This window comes from Gymnoscopelus microlampas, assembly GCF_963454915.1.
Source record: "Gymnoscopelus microlampas genome assembly, chromosome: 9".
Lineage (NCBI taxonomy): Eukaryota > Metazoa > Chordata > Actinopteri > Myctophiformes > Myctophidae > Gymnoscopelus > Gymnoscopelus microlampas.
In genome coordinates, this window is record NC_139946.1 from 55,612,531 (window position 1) to 55,634,753 (window position 22,223).

A 22,223-nucleotide genomic window follows, 5' to 3' on the forward strand; every position below is an offset into this window, starting at 1 on the left:
GTCACACAGTGTTTGGTTACCTTACTGTAGAACGTTGGCAGGGTGTCACACTGTGTTTGGTTACCTGAAGGAGTCGGTCTGGGCGTGGTGGCTGTTGTCGTGGGTGTAGCAGACGCGGTGGGCGGCCACGTCCAGCTGGGTGAAGGTGCCCAGGGGCACCCCGGGGTGCTGCACGGCGTGCACGTGGCCGTGGCGAGGAGCCACGTGCACGCTGTAGACCAGCTGGTCCGGAGCGCCCGACGCGTCGGCGGCGGACAGCACGTCTGTGGTCAACACCACCCTGTCCCCCTCCGTCAGGACCACCGGGCTGGTCACCAGCACGATGTCACCTATACGTACACACACACACGCACGCACGCACACACACACACGCACGCACGCACGCACGCACGCACGCACGCACGCACGCACGCACGCACGCACGCACGCACGCACGCACGCACGCACGCACGCACGCACGCACGCACGCACGCACGCACGCACGCACGCACGCACGCACGCACGCACGCACGCACGCACGCACGCACGCACGCACGCACGCACGCACGCACGCACGCACGCACGCACGCACGCACGCACGCACGCACGCACGCACACACACACACAGCAGTGTTAACTCATTCACTGCTAAGGATGACTCTTACGACATTTTGTTTGTTTGGGGTGTTTCCACTAGATGGCGCTCTTCGCTAACACATGAGTGATCCTTTTATCCCCAGATGCACACAGAACCAGGAGATCATGTGATCCATAGATGTACAGCTCCATTCACTTCATGGTTTGCTAATGTATTTGGGAAATGGCCTGTATCTCGCCTCCTGTCTTTTTGACGAGTCATGCTATTTTCAACGGCCTTTAACAAGCGAACGGGATGCAAGCTTTTAATATCTACTATTTTTGAACAGCCAACACTAAAATCGAAGTTTTCCAAATGCGTACAAAGCTTTTGAAAATAGCCGATCTACAAGCTCACAACGCGTCGCATCGCATCTTGTAGATCTGCTATTTTCAAATAGCCAAAGTGTATACAGGGCTGTGTGTTACAAATGTAATGTTGTGTAATAACAATACAAATCCACAAAGTAACTAAAGTTTTCAAGTAATTGTAGTGGAGTAAAAAGTACATTATTTGCCTCTGAGATGTAGTGGAGTAGAAGTAAAAGTAAAGAAAAATGGAAACACTCCAGTAAAGTAAAGAATACCTCAAAATTGTACTTAAGTACAGTACTTGAGTAAATGTAATTAGTTATTTTACACCACTGGTTATTTTGGGTATATTTTGGGTTGTGTAGGTGGTCTCTGCTCTTGGGGTCCAGCCCCCCCCCCCCCACACACACAAACACCCCCCCACTGTAGCGTGCGTATGCTAGGTGGTCCCGGGTGGGGGTGGGGTGGGGGGGTCCAGCGCTGCCGTACAGCTGCTCGCTCTGCGCTACTATTAATTATTGACCATCTGAGAAGAGACCAACGTATGTCTCACACACACACACACACACACACACACACACACACACACACACACACACACACACACACACACACACACACACACACACACACACACACACACACACAGCCCTAGTGTGGACAGTGCTGGTCATGCATAATTGCGTTGCCCACTCTGATGCCCACTTTACCAGTTGGCTGAGCATGGCGTGCGTGTGCGTGTGCGTGTGTGTGCGTGTGCGTGTGCGTGTGTGTGTGTGTGCGCGTGCGCGTGTGCGTGTGTGTGTGTGCGTGTGTGTGTGTGCGTGTGTGTGTGTGTGCGTGTACTTGTATTTTTCTGCTGTGTTGCTAAACGGACAGACAGCTAACGATTGTTCATGTCAGAGTTCAATGGAGGTCAAACATTTACAATCAACTGTTAAAAGCTTCAATCCGTGCTTCTTTTTATGTCCTATACCACAGGATTCGAACCCATTGGTCCCCCCCCCGTGCATGGAGCAAAACCGCTCATCCAAGATGCAAGAAGCAATGATTACTATCACAATATAGTACTTTAACAAAAAAAAAATACATACCAAAAAATATAACTTACGCTACCTTTAAGTAAAAGTATCAATACTGCAAAATGTAAGTACTCAAGTACAAGTAAAAGTCCGGAATTCAAAATGTACTTGAGTAAAAGTACAAAAACATTGGCATCAAAAAGTACTTAAAGTACCAAAACTAAAAGTACTAAAAATGTTAGTATGCTATTTTCAAACATTTAATGTTTGAAAATAGCAGATCTACAAGCTCACAACGCGTCGCGATGCGACGCATTGTGAGCTTGTAGATCTGCTATTTTCAAATATCCTAGGTATAAAATAGGGCTGAAGTGGTTAATGTATGTTTCATTATATCATAATCTAAATCTGCAAAGTGGCTAGTAACTAAAGTGTTCAAATACTTGTAGTGGAGTAAAAGTACAATATTTGTAATGTAGTGGAGTAGAAGTAAAAGTATAGACAATTGGAAATACTCCAGTAAAGCAAAAGTACCTAAAAATTGTACTTAAGTACAGTACTTGAGTAAATGTACTTAGTTACTTTATACCACTGCTTAACAGGTTAACACGGTTTGTACTTCCTGTGTGTGGATTTGACCCCTGACCTTTGAGGGCGGTCCTCACTGAGATGAAGAAGGTGTGGGTGGGGCTCTGGTTGTCATGGTCACTGAGGTGGAAGCGGAAGCTGTCGTGCCCTTTGAAACCTGCGGTGGGGGCGGGGTTGGTGTGGCCGTACCTCAGCCTGTTCATGTCCACGTCCTCCTGGGTGAAGTTCTGACCCGCAGAGAGCTGCACCCAGCCTGACCGCACCTGTGGAGAGCAGGATCACACCATGAGACCTGGACGAACCATGAAACCACGAGGAACATCTAAAAACCCTGAGGAACATCTAAAAACCCTGAGGAACATCTAAAAACCCTGAGGAACATCTAAAAACCATGAGGAACATCTAAAAACCCTGAGGACTAAAAACCCTGAGGAACATCTAAAAACCCTGAGGACTAAAAACCCTGAGGAACATCTAAAAACCCTGAGGAACATCTAAAAACCACGAGGAACATCTAAAAACCATGAGGAACATCTAAAAACCCTGAGGAACATCTAAAAACCACGAGGAACATCTAAAAACCATGAGGAACATCTAAAAACCCTGAGGAACATCTAAAAACCACGAGGAACATCTAAAAACCATGAGGAACATCTAAAAACCACAAGGAACATTTAAAAACCCTGAGGAACATCTAAAAACCATGAGGAACATCTAAAAACCCTGAGGAACATCTAAAGCCCAGAGGAACATCTAAAAACCACGAGGAACATCTAAAAACCACGAGGAACATCTAAAAACCACGAGGAACATCTAAAAACCCTGAGGAACATCTACAAACCCTGAGGAACATCTAAAAACCATGAGGAATATCTAAAACCATGAGGAACATCTAAAAGCCCAGAGGAACATCTAAAAGCCCAGAGGAACATCTAAAAACCATGAGGAACATCTAAAAGCCCAGAGGAACATCTAAAAACCCAGAGGAATATCTAGAACCCCTGAGCCTTGAATTTGTGGAGATTGTTTGTTTTTGTCACATTCCTGAGACAATAATTTGATGACCGGTGGAGTCTCCGGTAGAAGACTCAAAGTCTCCTTCTGACCGATGACCCGGTCATCAAATTATTCACTCAGGAATTTGACAAAAACTAAACACATCTAAAGGTGCAGTAGCTTGTGTTACTGTACCTTTAAGGAGAGCTTGTGTTACTGTACCTTTAAGGAGAGCTTGTGTTACTGTACCTTTAAGGAGAGCTTGTGTAACTGCACCTTTAAGGAGAGCTTGTGTTACTGTACCTTTAAGGAGAGCTTTCCGTAGCGTGGCGTGGCGTTGAGGATGTAGAAGACCTGGTCACCGCTTGAGTCCAGGTCCTCGCTCTCCAGAACCACACTGGAGATCACCCTGTTCTCCAGAGAACCCACCTCCAAGCCCGCGTTCCTGACACGCACACACACACACACACACACACACACACACACACACACACACACACACACACACACACACACACACACACACACACACACACACACACACACACACACACACACACACACACTTTAATTATTACTTTTAATTTAAGAAATATATCATGTCAAAATCCAAATATACCAGAGTAAAAAAAAACTGCATTGCGAGATCATGATCAGTGTCTATAAACGCTAGACACAGGCAGACCTACCCCACACACACACACACACACACACACACACACACACACACACACACACACACACACACACACACACACACACACACACACACACACACACACACACACACACACACACACACACACACACACACACTTTAATTATTACTTTTAATTTAAGAAATATATCATGTCAAAATCCAAATATACCAGAGTAAAAAAAAACTGCATTGCGAGATCATGATCAGTGTCTATAAACGCTAGACACAGGCAGACCTACCCCACACACACACACACACACACACACACACACACACACACACACACACACACACACACACACACACACACACACACACACACACACACACACACACACACACACACACACACACACACACCGGAGCGTATTTGCCCATTAGTTTGTATTGGCCAGTGCGCTCATCCGTTCCATAGTTGTGGGCAGTTGAATGTAGGTAGGAATGTAGTTGAATGTTGTCGCCAAAAAGCAACAGATTATTATTATTATTGTCCCGGGCTTGTCGTGCTATATGGTCAACAAGGGTAACAGCGAACGCAAAAGTGACAAAGTAGGGAAGAGGTTTCATTTGAAGTGGTAACCGGCCGGCAACAGAAGGTGTAGCGTTCGTGCCGGGCTTGGCGCCGTGACTAGGTCAGAGCGCCGTCCTAATAATAACGGAGGTCATTGTCGGTCGGTTTGGGCTGAAACCTTTTTGCCCAAATATGGAGTCTTACATCATAGATGAGTGACATCATAGAATGGTCACATGACATCTCATGGAAGAAACACCGTCATTAGACCCTGTCTTGTTTTCATGGTCTGGCTGTTATCTTTTTGCCAGACCCAGGGGGTCGGCCTACAGGAGGCTTTGTCGGTCGGTCGGTCTGTCCCTCTTTTCCTCTGCACACACGTCATGCGAAGTCCGGCCATTCAGATTTCAACCACTAGGGGTCTGCCAGTGCTCCGAGGAGCACTTTTTCTAGTTTATTAGCTTTTATTATTTTATTGGTAAGCCCCACGTGTCTTTGGAATCATTATTAGTATTGGTTTTTGGGCGGTGCAACCGCCCCTATATGTGAGGTTTGGACATCGATCCAAATTGCACCCCCCCAACCCTGTGCTGTGATTGGCCACCAGTGTACCCCCCTAACCCTGCACCGTGATTGGCCACCATGACTCTATTCAGAACTGTGATTGGCTAGAAACACATGACACATGTGCATAGCCCTATAAAAAACACTTTTATGTTTTTTTTTTAAGTGAATCACTTCCATCACTGTGATGACCACTGTGACCACACCGCCCACTTCACACTGGGTGTGATTTTTTAAATCCTTTTTATGTCTTTCACTTGATGTTGGTAGTCATGGCTGCCAGTTCCCGCCTGATGTCACATCTCAGTCCCAACGTCCTCAGATTGTACCGAATAACTGCTAGTTTACATAACGTCTTCAGACTAGGACTTAAGTCTAAGATATACAGGTCATCATGTGTGATGTCCGCTCGAAAGAGGATGACACGATCTCCCACCATGCAACAGCACATCCTATACTTCGGACTTGGGCCTTTCCTCTTGGGCTCAACCTTCTTCCAGGAGAAGGTCTCTGGACTGAATTTCCACACATCATTGAACTTCTGGTTCATGTTGTATCCACCAAATATGTACAGCTCTCCATTGTAGGTAAAGACTGAATGATACCTGCGTTCTTCTGGAAGAATCTGTGCAGAAGGTGTGTTCAGCCAGCAGTCGGTCTCTGTGTCAAACACTCTGATGGTGTTGTAGTACTGACCCCCCCTGCCCCCAAATACAAACATCTTTGTCCCGATGATGGTGGCAGAGTGACCTGATGAAGCAGGAGGTGGAGTACCTCTGGTGTTAATTAAAGACCAGACCATTGTGGTGGTGTCCAACTTGCAGATGTCATTAGTGTGTCCAGTGTGGTTCCATCCTCCATGTATATACATGACCTTCCCCAAGACACAGGCTGAGTGGTACTCCCTCCCCTCTGGAACAGTCCCCGAAACCTTGGGCTTGAACCATCTGTGGGTGTCGACATCAAATGAATAAAGATGGTTGTAGTACTTCCGTGTGTAGAACCCTTTGCAAGGACGATTCCGTCCCCAGATGTAGACGATATCTTCTATCAGCACAGCTGTGTAGCCATAGTGCCTGGAGGGAACCTCAAGGTGACATTCTCCTCTTCCAGGTGACACTGGGGTCAACTTCCTCCAGAGCAAAGACACTGTGTTGAAGATGTGTACATAAATCTGATCTTCGTCACCATAACAGTCACCTCCAAAGGAGTACACATAGTGTCTCACTGTCACAGCAGTTTGATTGGCTGTCTCTGGTCCTCTCAGACACACCGCCCAGCGTAACATTACTCACAACAGTACGACAGTAGATAAATCCTATTGATTAATAATATCATATTGGTCAAGTCCTGCTGTGTAAGAGCATGGGATATTCTGCGTCTTCACTTACATTGGTTCAGAGGCAAAAACGTCACGCAAAGTTTGGCCAATCCGTGAAGCCGATGGTTTCGGTTGACCAATCAAGGAAGACGATGCCCGTTGATTTCCCTTATATGGTAAATTGATCAACATAGAAAACCCCAATGCCTAGATAGGCTCTGGACCCACGCTGTTCAACAGTGACCCCATGTGTTCAGTTTCTACACAGCAGGCAGTCTGTTCAACAGTGACACCTAGTGTTCAGTTTCTACACAGCAGGCAGTCTGTTCAACAGTGACACCTAGTGTTCAGTTTCTACACAGCAGACAGTACCAACGTAGGCCGTACGGTGTTGCCTTGCTGCCCTCTATCCAGCCTGGCTCTTTAGCTGACTGCTAACGCACGCTCCTTGTAAATACCAGGTTCACTTCCCGGCCGGTGCTACATTGGTGACAGCGGTTAAAGGGAAACAAGGCGTTACAGAGGACTCTGTGAGCGCAGTAGACAGTTGGTTATCTGTCTGGTCATGGAGGTCCTTCCCAGTTGATCTTGGTCAGTCGAGCGTCGTTCCTAATCGCTCCTGGTGCGTGTGGACATGCCATCGGTGTGTGAATGGGTGAATGTAATGCGCTCATCACATCCAAAGGAGTACACATAGTGTCTCACTGCCACAGCAGTTTGATTGGCTGTCTCTGGTCCTCTCATTGCCACCCAGCGTAACATTGTATCAGAACAGGGGATACATCCTATTGGTCGCTCGTATCGTTTTACAATTGGGCTTTTTAGAACACCTTGTATAAAATATTACTCAAAGGAACTGGTTGTCCGAGTCTAGGACCGGCCTCAGTGGTGTCCGGTAAGAACTTAACCGAGATGTCTAACCCAAGATATCATGATTTGAAAATGTTCTGCTCCATTCACTTCTTGTTTAACTTCTTACTGAAAAAGGCTGTATCTCGGCTCCTAAGGACTTTTTTTTTTACAATGAATTTTGGCTCTGGCACTCAGAGCCAAACTGCCAGAAATAAGTCAGGCACTGAATGGGTTTTACAGTACTCAATTGTAAATATACTCAAGTGTTACTGTCCACCACTAACACCAACCTTATTATTAACCTTATTAACACAATTATTAACCTTATTAACATCATTATTAACCTTATTAACATCATTATTAACATCATTATCAACCTTATTAACATCATTATTAACCTTACTAACATCATTATTAACCTTATTAACTTTATATACACCAAACATCTTCACGAGAAAACAGAGAGAACGGGACTGTCACTATGTCTCACACACGCATACACACACACACACACACACACACACACACACACACACACACACACACACACACACACACACACACACACACACACACACACACACACACACACACACACACACACACACACACACACACACACACACGACAAGGAAGTACAAAGCTGCCACATGTGCGTTCCTTCTGCCCTGGCGACCTTTACAGTAGAGTACCGGCACAACCAGCTGCCCACACACACACACACACACACACACACACACACACACACACACACACACACACACACACACACACACACACACACACACACACACACACACACACACACACACACACACACACACACACACACAAACACACACACTGCTGCTGGTCGTGTGTGTGTGTGTGTGTGTGTGTGTGTGTGTGTGTGTGTGTGTGTGTGTGTGTGTGTGTGTGTGTGTGTGTGTGTGTGTGTGTGTGTGTGTGTGTGTGGTTGGGGGGGGTCATGGGGGGCTTGGACACAGATGTACCCTAACCCTCCCAGCCATCATGACACACATGTGCACCTCCTTCTGCTCCCTTCTCCTCCTCCTCCCCTCCTATAGGTGGTCATTCTGTCTCCTTCAGCCCCCATGCTGGCTTCCCCGGGTCCCAGACACGATGTGTGTGTGTGCGTGTGCGTGTGCGTGTGTGTGTGCGCGCGTGTGTGCGTGTGCGCGTGTGTGGTGGTACCTCAGTAGGCGGGGCGTCTCATCGTTGACGGTCGTCACGGTAACCTGCAGCGTCCTCTGGACTGAATGAAGGCCGTCTGTCAGACGGACCGTCAGTCTGTCCGTCAGGCTCTCTGTGTCGTCATGGAGATACACTATGTGTAGGCCTGAGGAGAGGAGAGGAGAGGAGAGGAGAGGAGAGGAGTTATAAGCTCCATATTTGGGCGTAGCTGCATTGGGAACTCCTTATATGGTTATGGCTGAGTCATTGGTGACATGAGCGTGAGTTCTGCACGCTGGCCGGCCAACTCTAACCCATTAAGACCTGGAACTGTGTCATTTTTAGATTTGAGCTAAAAAGCATTATTTTACACTTTGGGCTATTCAAAAATAGCAGATCTACAAGCTCATAGCGCGGCACCGAGTGCCGCGCTACGAGCTTGTAGATCTGCTATTTTTTTTAAATCGTGAAAATGTGTGCAAATCTTTGAATATATATATTTTTAAAGAGAACCGTTTTTAACTAAAATCTTTGGGTTAATAGAGGATAAATAAATAAATAGTAAGGTGCAGCAAACCTTCTCCTTTCATTATAAGGAAAAAACTAACCTAAGGCCAGGTGACAGCTACGATATCAACCACCCCCCCACCCCCCCCCACGCACGCACGCACACACACACACACACGCACACACACACACACACACACACACACACACACACACACACACACACACACACACACACACACACACACACACACGGCAACCACCTCAGAGAGTGTGACATCATCAAAGACAGACAGTGATGTCATCAGCAAGAGACAGCAACTCTGATGAAGTCTCATAACAGATGTGCATGAGGAAAGGTAAGGAAAGGAGGGGAGGGGTTAAGGAGGTACGGTGCAGCTGCAGTGAGGAAAGGAGGGAAGGAGAGAAGGAGGGAGGCCGACACCACGGGGTGCAGTGTGACCTTTGACCTCAAACATCTGCTCAGTGAAAACACCAGCAGAAGGACATGAACCTGAGAGGGGGGGGGGGTACACACACACACACACACACACACACACACACACACACACACACACACACACACACACACACACACACACACACACACACACACACACACACACACACACACACACACACACACACACACAGTAAGGTTGTGTGTCCCCTGAAGCGGGGGGGGGGGGGGGGGGTAGGGGACATAGAGGGACATTCGCATGTTTTCTTTTTATGTATTTGGACAAACATCAGACAGACTCTGCTCCTTCAATGCACACTAAACATACACACATCCATGAGCGCGCGCACACACACACACACACACACACACACACACACACACACACACACACACACACACACACACACACACACACACACACACACACACACACACACACACACACACACACGCACACACACACGCGCACACACACGCGCACACACACACACACACACACACACACGCGAACACACACACACACACACACACACACACACACACACACACACACACACACACACACACACACACACACACACACACACACACACACACACACACACACACACACACACACACACACACACACACACACACGCTGGTTTCTACCCTGCAGTATGTCCAGGGACGTGCGGGGCCCCTCATTCAGCCTGGGAGTCTCAGATAGAGAGGCCCCCAAACATGTTTAGCTCCGTACTGTAGTCTGTAGGAGGCTACAGGCTACTGTCACATCATGTCCTCAGGAGTCCAAAAGAGAACGGATTCCTGGGATTCATGAATTAAATTACAGAGGTGAGTAAATAAGTAGATGTACTCAAGTACTGTATTTAACACATTGGTTGCCCGAATTTTATAATTACGTTCGGTGCCAGAAATCTCACCGTTGCGCTGCGCTGTGCTGTTTAAAGCTGTAGACTCCATGACGAGCAATCCATGAAAAAAAATGCATGCGTGTAGGTTGCGCGATGGTCCTGGCTAAAGCCTGGAACAACAACATGTCTCATGCGAGTCACCATTGCAGAGCGATCGCGCATCGAGACTGACCGCTGTAAAAAGTTAAGGAGATACAGAGGTTTTTAGCCAGGAGATAGAATGGAAGCGGATGGGAGCCAGATGTTTTGGCACGGTGATCCATCTGTCCCTTACTTCTTAGAGTGTTCATGGATGTTTCCAGGGTTGCGTTACCCCCCCTTGGGAAAAAAATTCAAAATAAAAAAGGTACAAAAAAAAAATGTATTACTTGAAAAAAAAGTTAAGTGTTTACGGGAGGGGATACGGATCCTGCCCGGTCAACATTAGAGTCCACACTACGCCAAATACTAACCGACGAGCGGTACATTTGTATTTATAATGAAAATCATACAATGAAAAGATGTACAATAATGATAAAATACTGGAGGTAATGTGGGCCGGTGCTACTAAAGGATTGGCCAATTCAGATGAGAGACAAGCCAGTGGGCCAATGACATGAGATATATGTACTTTGTGGGCCCGCCTGGGCAGCCTGGTTCGCCCTGGAATGGAGCGGGCCGTTCGGGAATTGTCCCAAATTTCCCAGTGGCCAGCACGTCCCTGAGTATGTCACTGTGACTTAGGCTACACCAAGAAGAGTAGATCTACAAGCCCACACACGCACACAATGTGGTGTGGGCTTGCAGATCAGAATCAGAATCATCTTTATTGTCACATCACAGGTTTACAGGTGTAAAACTGTGTGCGTGTGCGTGTGTGTGTACGCGTGTATGTGTGTGTGTGTGTGTGTGTGTGTGTGTGTGTGTGTGTGTGTGTGTGTGTGTGTGTGTGTGCGTGCGTGTGCGTGTGCGTGTGTGTGTGCGTGCATGCATACTCCTTTCTTTTTTGTTTTTCTTTTAGAGAAAGGGAAAAAAAACACAAAGGGGGAGCAAGGGAAAAGGTACTGTATGCATATTGTATATGTATACAGGTACATCTATACAGTATGCACAGGTTTAGACATCAGGAGCATCATCATAGAACCTGTAAAGACTGTTCATGATGTACACATAACGTGTAAGAACAGTATCAGCATGAGGTTAGCCCATTCACTCATTGAGTGCCAATGACGTGTTTGACGTGTTTTATTTTATTTTATTATTTTTCTGAAAAAAATGTTCAGAACCCAATATATCATCATTTAAAGATTTGCTGCTCCATTCACTTCTTGTTTAACTTATTACTGAAAAAGGCTGTATCTCGGCTCCTGAGCACTTTTGTTTTACTATGTATTTTTCAATGGTTACACATCGCTATTCCGCCACATCGCTATTTAGAAGATTGACTTCCATTCTTCTGAATGGAGGTGTTTCCCATTTGTTTTAAATACATCGCTATTCCGACAGTGACGCATTGCTATTTATATACACCACCATTACGAATATATAATCACAATGAATGTGAATTCATGTAGGCATACTTGGTAAAGCATCTCATGCGCATTAATGAGACACTTGCATCTGATCTATTGTCAAATTAGCCCAACATCAAAGCACCTGTGTGTAGTAATGCTTCATTAATCCTCCTTTATTAAATAAAATTAAAGTTTACACCTGCCTCAGGCCTATGTCATTTTTGTAAACAGCACTGCTTTCTTTTTGGTCGTCTCCAATTAATTCTGGGCCTTTAGTTTGGACTTTGGAGACAATGGAGAGATTCAGTTTTAACCCAGAATGTAGCCAAATCTCAAGCGCAATAGTTCAGGGTTCTCTCTAAATCCTAAGTGTATATACATATATCCATAATGTTACTTTTGTGAATAATTATGATAGGCTACACATGAGTCCATTATCGCGGTGCGGGATGGGGCGCGCTGCTTAGGTCGACAAGCAACAAAAAGAAAAGAAAAAGCATTATACCGTCTCTCTCCCTCTCCTCTCTCCTGACCTCCCATCTCTTTCCTCCTGGTTGGAATCATCTGAGCTTAATATGTTAAATGTGTTGCTTATTTGCTGCCTTTAATGAATGAAAAATCATTGCAGAACGACACGTGCATGGGAGGGAGATCCGTTGTCATTTAATTGTAGATTTAAAAGCAGCCTATTAGCCTACTATTGACTGTACTACAACATGGCTTGGTAACATGAACATGAACTCGGATGCATCACAGCGCCACGCCTTGTGAACAAGGAGATAACATATTTTCTAAGAAACTGTAGCATTTAAGGAACTAGGAAAAATAAATTAAGCATCCGTGCGCAACTTGGAGCTCTCCACATTGCCATATCCAGAAGGATTTTTCTCACCTAATTCACAACAACTGTCTGTGATTCTAATGTCTCTGTCACCACCAGAAGTATGATGAAATTAAACTTTCACCTTAATCTGTCCACTTACTAATAGTCCACTTCATATGCCCATAAATGAAGTCTTCAAGAGGCGTCCATGAGATGAGATTGCGCACAGCTGTCCACCTAAAGTCTGGTTTGGTTTGATATTAGACCAGACTGGACAGTGGACACTGTGTCTCAAACCAAACGAGGATGTGCGTAAATGCTGTGCAGTGCAATAAACAAATTGATGCTATTATTATTATTATTATTATTATTATTACATTTATAGCGTTTTCTGTCCACGAGCCATAGTCCCTATGCCCTTTGGACACGGCCAATTTCTGGGTTCCACTGTACAGTCTGTGGGGGCGTGAAAATTCACCGGGGGGACTCTAAATGTCCTCTTAGCCCCCCTCTGCGTGTGGACACCACTTGTTCGCTCATCAGTCCCACGGATGATTTTTGTTTCCTTTTTTTGTATTTAGGGTCCTTTTCTGCAGTTCAAGCATAATTCCGCAGGGTGGCAGGCTATTTTCCAAAACTATTGGAAGTGGACATACACAGCCAGCATTAACTCAATGGAAAATGTACTCTGTGTACACATTGTACAGAGGGTTTCCAAAGGGGTCCATGGCTGGTTCCCAAAGTGTGGTTCGGGGACACTATAGCCTAGACATGTTCATGTAAAACTATTGGCCGTGGACACAAACTTGTGTAAAACTATTGCCCGTGTACACAGTGGTTGATCTCAAGTTCAAAGGGGCTACAGAGCTGACAAGAGCCTAGTACAGCATAATAGCTCCTATTAGAGTCTAGTATGGCTTAGAACATTCTAGTGTAGCCTATTCCAGCTGGACCCAGCCCTTTATAGCCTAGTACAGTCATCTAACTACCCCCATACCCTAGGCTAATCTCCCACTGGGCTGGACTTGGGTGTGCTGGAATGTGCTGGGCTGTGCTGGGCTCTGGTTGGCTCTGGTGGGCTCTGTTAGGTTGTACGGGGCAGTACTATACTATAGTAGGGATGTCCGATTTTATCGGCCTCCCGATATTATCGGCCGATATTAGCATAAAAATTGATATCGGGAAAATATCGGTATCGGTTTTTGAAAAAAAAAAATGTATTTATTTTTTGCTTTATAAATAAGTTACAGGAGTTTTTACTGTATATGGTGTGTGTGATATGAAATTTGAGCTTACCCTAATCACAATAATCCCCGCATATATCGGTATCGGTTAATATCGGTATCGGTAATTAAGAGTTGGACAATATCGGTATATCGGTTATCGGTAAAAAAGCCAATATCGGACAACCCTATACTATAGCATAGAAATTTTCATGTAAAACTATTGCCGGTGGACACAAACCCATGTAAAACTATTGCCCGTGGACACAGTGGACACAGTGGTTAATGGTCTATTCTAAGCTCCATCTCGAAAGTCATGGAAAAAATAGTCTATGAACAGGTCGACAAGTATCTTGCCGAGAAAAATCTAATCTACAAATTCCAATCTGGCTTCAGAACAAACCACTCCACTGACACATGCCTTCTCTATTTGAACGACTCACTTATCAAACAAGAGATCGAAAAGGGCAAATATTGCGGCATGGTCATGCTGGACCTCCAGAAGGCTTTTGACACCGTCAATCACCCAATTATGATCAATAAGCTCAAAGCAATAGGTTTTGATGACACGTCAGTGAACTGGATGAGATCTTACCTGGAAGGGAGGGAGCAAGTGGTGGAAGTAAACGGCACCCAGTCCCCCCCCCCTCCCAGTGACTTGTGGTGTTCCCCAAGGAAGTATACTAGGACCCTTACTGTTCCTGATATATGTGAATGACATGTCGTCAGCCTGCGACTGCAACCTGTTCCTGTTCGCAGATGACTCGGCCCTGCTAGTCTCGGACAGGGACAGGCTGCAGGTTGAGAAAACTCTCAGCTCTGAACTCAACAAGATCTGCATCTGGCTCTCCGACAACAAGCTCTCATTACACCTGGGCAAAACGGAATGTATCCTCTTTGGGTCCACTCCTAACCTCAGCAAGGCAGAGAGCTTCACGATCAAAGCGGGTGATGATATCATCAAAAGAAAAAACGAAATTACCTACCTGGGCTCTATCTTGGAGGCTGACCTCTCTGGTGACAAAAATGCTGAAAAAACGATCAAAACGGTCCACAAAAAAACACGCTATTTGCGGAGTATTGATCGTAAATTCAGTAAGAAGACTCTGAAGACTCTTGCAGTGGCCCTCATACAAGGTCATTACGATTATGCATGTACTTCGTGGTATCACAACACCTCCAAGGCCTTAAAAACAAGGCTCCAAACATCCCAAAACAAACTTGTAAGGCTACTTCTTGGCCTCAATTACAAAACCCATCTAACCCCTGATCATTTTGATAGGATTGGATGGCTTAGGGTTGCGGACAGAGTACAGCAACTTGCTATGGGCCTGGTCTTCAAGATATACCACAACATTGGGATCCCCCTGTATTTGTCAAAATACTTCCAAAATGTTAATGATGTCCATGATCACAATACCAGAGGCAGCTCCACAAACCTTGTCCAACCCTTTTTTGGCTCAACAAAGGGAAGTAACTCGTTCTCATGCTATTCATCAAAAATGTGGAACGCCCTACCAAAAGGAGTAAAGGAGTGTAAAACCCTACTCTCTTTCAAAACAGCCCTAAATATACACCTTCAGGAGGCTGCAATTGGAAAATGGCCCCTGTCTAAGTCCTAACCTAACCTACCCCCCTACCCCCCCCCCCCTCTCTCCTTCTCCTTTTGTACATATTTCTCACTCTTCATACCAGTAACCTGTAAACTGATTGTATGACATTCTATAGTAGTTGTGTATATCTGTCTGTCTCTTATATGTCATCATGATTTGTGTGCATGGGGAACTCATTTGAAACAAGCTCAGTGCTTTTATGAGTCTTCCAGTTTAGTAGACCTTGTATTGTGAATTTGTACTTCCATGTACTGTTGTTCTCATGTCTTACTAAATAAAGTACATCAATCAATCAATCAATCAATCAATTTCAAGTGCAAAGGGGCTAAAGGGCTGACAAGAGCATAGTAGAGCCTATTAGAGTCGAGTAAGACCTAGAGCATTCTAGTCTAGCCTATTCCAGCTGGACCCAGCCCTGTATTGCCTATTACAGTCATTTAACTACCCCCATACCCTAGGCTATTCTCCCAGTGGGCTGGACTTTGTGTGCTGGAATGTGCCGGACTGCTGGGCTCTGGTGGGCTATAATGGGCTCTGGTGGGCTGTGCTGGGCTCTGTTAGGTTGTACGGGGCAGTACTATACTATAGCCTAGAAATGTTCTTGTAAAACTATTGCCGGTGGACACAAACCCATGTAAAACTATTGCCCGTGGACACAGTGGTTAATCTCAAGTGCAAAGGGGCTACAGGGCTGACAAGAGCATAGTACAGCCTAATAGAGCCTATTAGAGTCTAGTAAGACCTACAACATTCTAGTCTAGCCTATTCCAGCTGGACCCAGCCCTGTATAGCCTATTACAGTCATTTAACTACCCCCATACCCTAGGCTATTCTCCCAGTGGGCTGGACTTTTAGTGCTGGAATGTGCCGGACTGCTGGGCTCTGGTGGGCTATAGTGGGCTATAATGGGCTATAATAGGCTCTGGTGGGCTGTGCTGGGCTCTGTTAGGTTGTACGGGGCAGTACTATACTATAGCCTACAAATGTTCATGTAAAACTATTGCCGGTGGACACAAACCCATGTAAAACTATTGCCCGTGGACACAGTGGTTAATCTCAAGTGCAAAGGGGCTACAGGGCTGACAAGAGCCTAGTACAGCCTAATAGAGCCTATTCGAGTCTAGTAAGACCTAGAACATTCTAGTCTAGCCTATTCCAGCTGGACCCAGCCCTGTATAGCCTATTACAGTCATTTAACTACCCCCATACCCTAGGCTATTCTCCCAGTGGGTTGGACTTTGTGTGCTGGAATGTGCCGGACTGCTGGGCTCTGTGGGCTATAATGGGCTATAATGGGCTCTGGTGGGCTGTGCTGGGCTCTGTTAGGTTGTACGGGGCAGTACTATACTATAGCCTAGAAATGTTCATGTAAAACTATTGCCGGTGGACACAAACCCATGTCAAACTATTGCCTGTGGACACAGTGGTTAATCTCAAGTGCAAAGGGGCTACAGGGCTGACAAGAGCCTAGTACAGCCTAATAGAACCTATTAGAGTCTAGCAAGACCTAGAACATTCTAGTCTAGCCTATTCCACCTGGACCCAGCCCTGTATAGCCTAGTACAGTCATTTAACTACCCCCATACCCTAGGCTATTCTCCCAGTGGGCTGGACTTTGTTTGCTGGAATGTGCCGGACTGCTGGGCTCTGGTGGGCTATAATGGGCTATAATGGGCTCTGGTGGGCTGTGCTGGGCTCTGTTAGGTTGTACGGGGCAGTACTATACTATAGCCTAGAAATGTTCACGTAAAACTATTGCCGGTGGACACAAACCCATGTCAAACTATTGCCCGTGGACACAGTGGTTAATCTCAAGTGCAAAGGGGCTACAGGGCTGACAAGAGTCTAGTACAGCCTAAAGGAGCCTATGAGAGTCTAGTAAGACCTAGAACATTCTAGTCTAGCCTATTCCAGCTGGACCCAGCCCTGTATAGCCTATTACAGTCATTTAACTACCCCCATACCCTAGGCTATTCTCCCAGTGGGCTGGACTTTGTGTGCTGGAATGTGCCGGACTGCTGGGCTCTGGTGGGCTATAATGGGCTCTGGTGGGCTGTGCTGGGCTCTGTTAGGTTGTACGGGGCAGTATACTATAGCCTAGAAATGTTCATGTAAAACTATTGCCGGTGGACACAAACCCATGTAAAACTATTGCCCGTGGACACAGTGGTTAATCTCAAGTGCAAAGGGGCTACAGGGCTGACAAGAGCCTAGTACAGCCTAATAGAGCCTATTAGAGTCTAGTAAGGCCTAGAACATTCTAGTCTAGCCTATTCCAGCTGGACCCAGCCCTGTATAGCCTATTACAGTCATTTAACTACCCCCATACCCTAGGCTATTCTCCCAGCTGTGCTGGGCTATTTTACCACTTCCAATAGTTTTGGAAAATAGCCTGCCACCCTGTAGAATTATCCTTGAACTGCAGAAAAGGACCCTAAATACAAAAAAAGAAACAAAAATCATCCGTGGGACTGATGGGCGAACAAGTGGTGTCCACACGCAGAGGGGGGCCAAGAGGACATTTAGAGTCCCCCCGGTGAATCTTCACGCCCGCACAGACTGTACAGTGGAACCCAGAAATTGGCCGTGTCCACAGGGCATAGGGACTATGGCTCGTGGACACAAAACGCTATAAATGTAATAATAATAATAATAACTAGAAAAAGTGCTCCTCGGAGCACAACTCTCCACTGTTGGGAATGTTGGGAATGTTCTATCTGTATAAGTGTCCTATCCGTCCTGTCTGTATAAGTGTCCTATCCCTCCTGTCTGTATAAGTGTCCTATCCGTCCTGTCTATGTAAGTGTCCTATCCGTCCTGTCTGTGTAAGTGTCCTATCCGTCCTGTCTGTGTAAGTGTCCTATCCAATTGTTACAGTATCCGCCATTTCTCAACCATTTCGTGATTGTTCCTGTCTTACCTCACTCTTACCAGACTTGTGTTGGGAATGTTGGGAATGTTCTAATTCTTCTTATAATTTTTATCCCTCGATTTTTGTAACCCTTTTTTTCACCCGGTGCCAATTTGCTAAGTGATCCTGGGCACTACACTCCCCCCACCAGCCTAGGGAGGCCAGGGCCGAGCTCATGCCTCCTTCAATGCATGAGAGCCAACTGACCTTCTTGTCACCTGACAGGGGGGAGTTTCCCTGGTAGGACGTAGCGCGTGGAAGGAACACGTTATTCCAACCAGTTCCCTTCCCCTCCATCAGGCGCCCCGGCTGACCAGGGGGAGGCAGTATAGTGACCAGGATTACTACATGTTTTTGTGAGGGTATTAACTACCCTAGGAATGTTCTAATTCTTATGTTCTAACTGTCCTATCCATCCTGTCTGTATAAGTGTCCGATCCGTCCTGTCTGTATAAGTGTCCTATCCGTCTGTATAAGTGTCCTATCCGTCTTGTCTGTATAAGTGTCCTATCCGTCCTGTCTATGTAAGTGTCCTATCCCTCCAGTCTGTGTAAGTGTCCTATCCCTCCTGTCTGTATAAGTGTCCTATCCGTCCTGTCTGTATACTGTAAGTGTCCTATCCGTCCTGTCTGTATACTGTAAGTGTCCTATCCGTCCTGTCTGTGTAAGTGTCATATCCCTCCTGTCTATGTAAGTGTCCTATCCGTCCTGTCTGTGTAAGTGTTCTATCCGTCCTGTCTGTATAAGTGTCCTATCCGTCCTGTCTGTATAAGTGTCCTATCCGTCCTGTCTGTATAAGTGTCCTATCCGTCCTGTCTGTATAAGTGTCCTATCCGTCCTGTCTGTATAAGTGTCCTATCCGTCCTGTCTGTATAAGTGTCCTATCCGTCCTGTCTGTGTACTGTAAGTGTCCTATCCGTCTGTGTAAGTGTCATATCCCTCCTGTCTATATAAGTGTCCTATCTGTCCTATCTGCCAATTATGTATCAGCCATGCAGCCATTTCGTGATGGTTCCTGTCTTACCTCACTTTGACAGTGGCAGAGACACTGTCAAAGTGACGCCATGTATTTATACAGTATTTCACCGTATTGTCACGTGTCACGTGAGGCTTGACCAATCGGTGTGTCATATTTAGAAAGTGAAAACAATACTCTCCTGCGGAGAGTAATAAGGGTAATAATAATAATAATAATAATAATAATAATAATATATATTAATAATAAAATAGCATGATGGGGGGTTCCGTGTTTCTAAGTGGGGATGTTTCTAAGTGGGGGTGTTTCTAAGTGGGGGGTTTTCTAAGTGGGGGTGTTTCTAAGTGGGGGGTTTTCTAAGTGGGGGTGTTTCTAAGTGGGGACCTGTTCCCTTTTTGGTTGTTATTTTCAAAAGGCAGATAATTCATGTCAACAAGGTCCAATGACCTCGTTGACATTTGTGAAACCACACAGTGCAACCCTCAGTGATTAGCACCCATCAGGGGATCGATCATACTGGAGATAAATATTCTGTGACTACTTGAATAAGGTATAAGAAAATTGAAAAATTGCTGGCACAGTTCGCAATGACTTTTTTATTTCATTGCCACTAAATGAGTTAAGGCCTGAGGTTCCCATTCTACTAAATGACAAAAACGTATGTTTCTATATCAGTGGTTCTCAAACTTTTTCATGTCAAGGATCCCCAAAATGATATGTATTTTTGCCACCGACCTCCATCTCAAAATATGTTGTTCCATGCCCCCAAGTAGATTGGAGTTAAACAAATGTTGCTTTAAAATATATCTATATTCAAAGATTTGCACACATTTTCAGGATTTTTCAAAAATAGTCAAAGTATAAAATAATAGTTTAGGTTGTTACATAGATGGTGGTCTCATGTAGGTGTGGGGGGTCAGCAGTGGTGGAAAGTAACTAAGTACGTTTACTCAAGTACTGTACTTAAGTACATTTTTGAGGTATTTGTACTTTACTTGAGTATTTCCAATTTCCAATACTTTTACTTCTACTCCACTACATCTCAGAGGCAAAAATGTTACTTTTACTCCACTACAATTATTTGAAAACTTAAGTCACTAGTTACTTTTCAGATATAAACTATGATATAATGAAACATAAATTAACCACTTTAAACCTATTTTATACCCAGGCTATTTGAAAATAGCAGATCTACAAGCTCACAACGCGTCGCATCGCGACGCGTTGTGAGCTTGTAGATCGGCTATTTTCAAATATTTAGTACTTTTACTTTTGGTACTTTAAGTACATTTTGATGCCAATACTTTTGTACTTTTACTCAAGTATTTTTTTGATTCTGGACTTTTACTTGTAACAGAGTATCTTTATATTGCAGTATTGGTACTTTTACTTAAGTAAAGAATTTGAGTACTTTTGTCCACCACTGGTCAGTGGTCTCACCTTGTCGCAGCTCCTGCAGGGTGAAGGAGTGAACATGGAGGCTCTGGTGTAGCAGCTGGTCTCCCATGTCTCTGTACCTGCTCAGGTCCGTCCCGTAGATGCCGTTGAGCAAGGCACCGTGCTCCGGGGGTTGGACCACGGTGAAGGTCAGAAGGTCGGCCGGAGCGTCCAGGTCAGCGGCGTCCAGGATGGACGGGGTTAACAACCTCAGCCCGCCCTCCTTCACCTGGACCAATGAGATAGGGTTAAACATTAACCCCCACCCTCCTTCACCTGGACCAATGAGATAGGGTTAAACATTTACCCCACCCTCTTTCACCTGGACCAATGAGAAATGTTCTGTCAAAACTATGGTTGGGATCCCAAACCAGAGGAACTGGATCCAACATTAAGGAACCATGAATGGGTTCTATCACATTTTGGAACCGTTTCCTATGGCACAGGAACTAACTGTGATTGGTCACCCACACTACAGGAAGTAACTGTGATTGGTCACCTACGGCACAGGATGTAACTGTGATTGGACACCCACAGCACAGGAAGTAAATGTGATTGGACAACGTACGGTAAAGTTAGCGAGGTGCAGGGACGGCGTCTCGTCATTGGTCGGATTGATGATGATGTAGAACGGGACGGGGGCGGAGCGATGGAGTCCGTCACTCACGCTGACTGACAGCTGGTCGACGGTAGGCTCCGCCCCTCTGTGTTCCGATTGGACGTAGTTGATGTAGCCGGAGGTGAGGTGGAGCAGAGTGAAGGATTCTGGGATTGTAATGACAGCACAGTCTGGGATCAAGTTCACCGTTAAGTCTGTGTGCGCACGTACGCACGCACGTGCAATGCGTGCGTGCACAGACACGCACACACACACACACACACACACACACACACACACACACACACACACACACACACACACTGACCGACGGGCAGTCCAGCGTTGCTCTTCTCGGATCCGGCCGTGGGCAGCGTGTTCTCCAGGAAGCCGTGCAGAGGGGGCGTGTCCAGGTGAAAGGTCAGCTGGTGGGCGGGGCTGTCGGGGTCCGTGGCCCCCAGGAGGCCCCCACACACACACACTGAGGAGCCCTCGTCCACCACCAGCATGGAGGAGCCTATGGGACACACAGGCAGTCATTATGATAAGTGTCTTTGGCATAATGGTCACAATCATTTTCACATCCACCCATCATACCCAGTAGCCTGGCA

The 22,223-nt window shown here is 45.8% G+C and overlaps 1 protein-coding gene across 1 annotated transcript in view; it reads right to left on the reverse strand.

The window, feature by feature from the left end:
- frem1b (Fras1 related extracellular matrix 1b) overlaps positions 1-22,223 on the reverse strand; it is a gene marked incomplete at its 5' end in the record, with an annotated part of 88,100 nt that overhangs the window by 35,702 nt on the left and 30,175 nt on the right. The window contains 7 exons of the mRNA XM_084066253.1: positions 65-329; positions 2,596-2,800; positions 3,837-3,978; positions 8,676-8,820; positions 21,018-21,243; positions 21,583-21,779; positions 21,941-22,129. Coding sequence (XP_083922379.1) covers positions 65-329; positions 2,596-2,800; positions 3,837-3,978; positions 8,676-8,820; positions 21,018-21,243; positions 21,583-21,779; positions 21,941-22,129 — 1,369 coding nt within the window. The remainder of the gene's footprint in view (positions 1-64; positions 330-2,595; positions 2,801-3,836; positions 3,979-8,675; positions 8,821-21,017; positions 21,244-21,582; positions 21,780-21,940; positions 22,130-22,223) is intronic.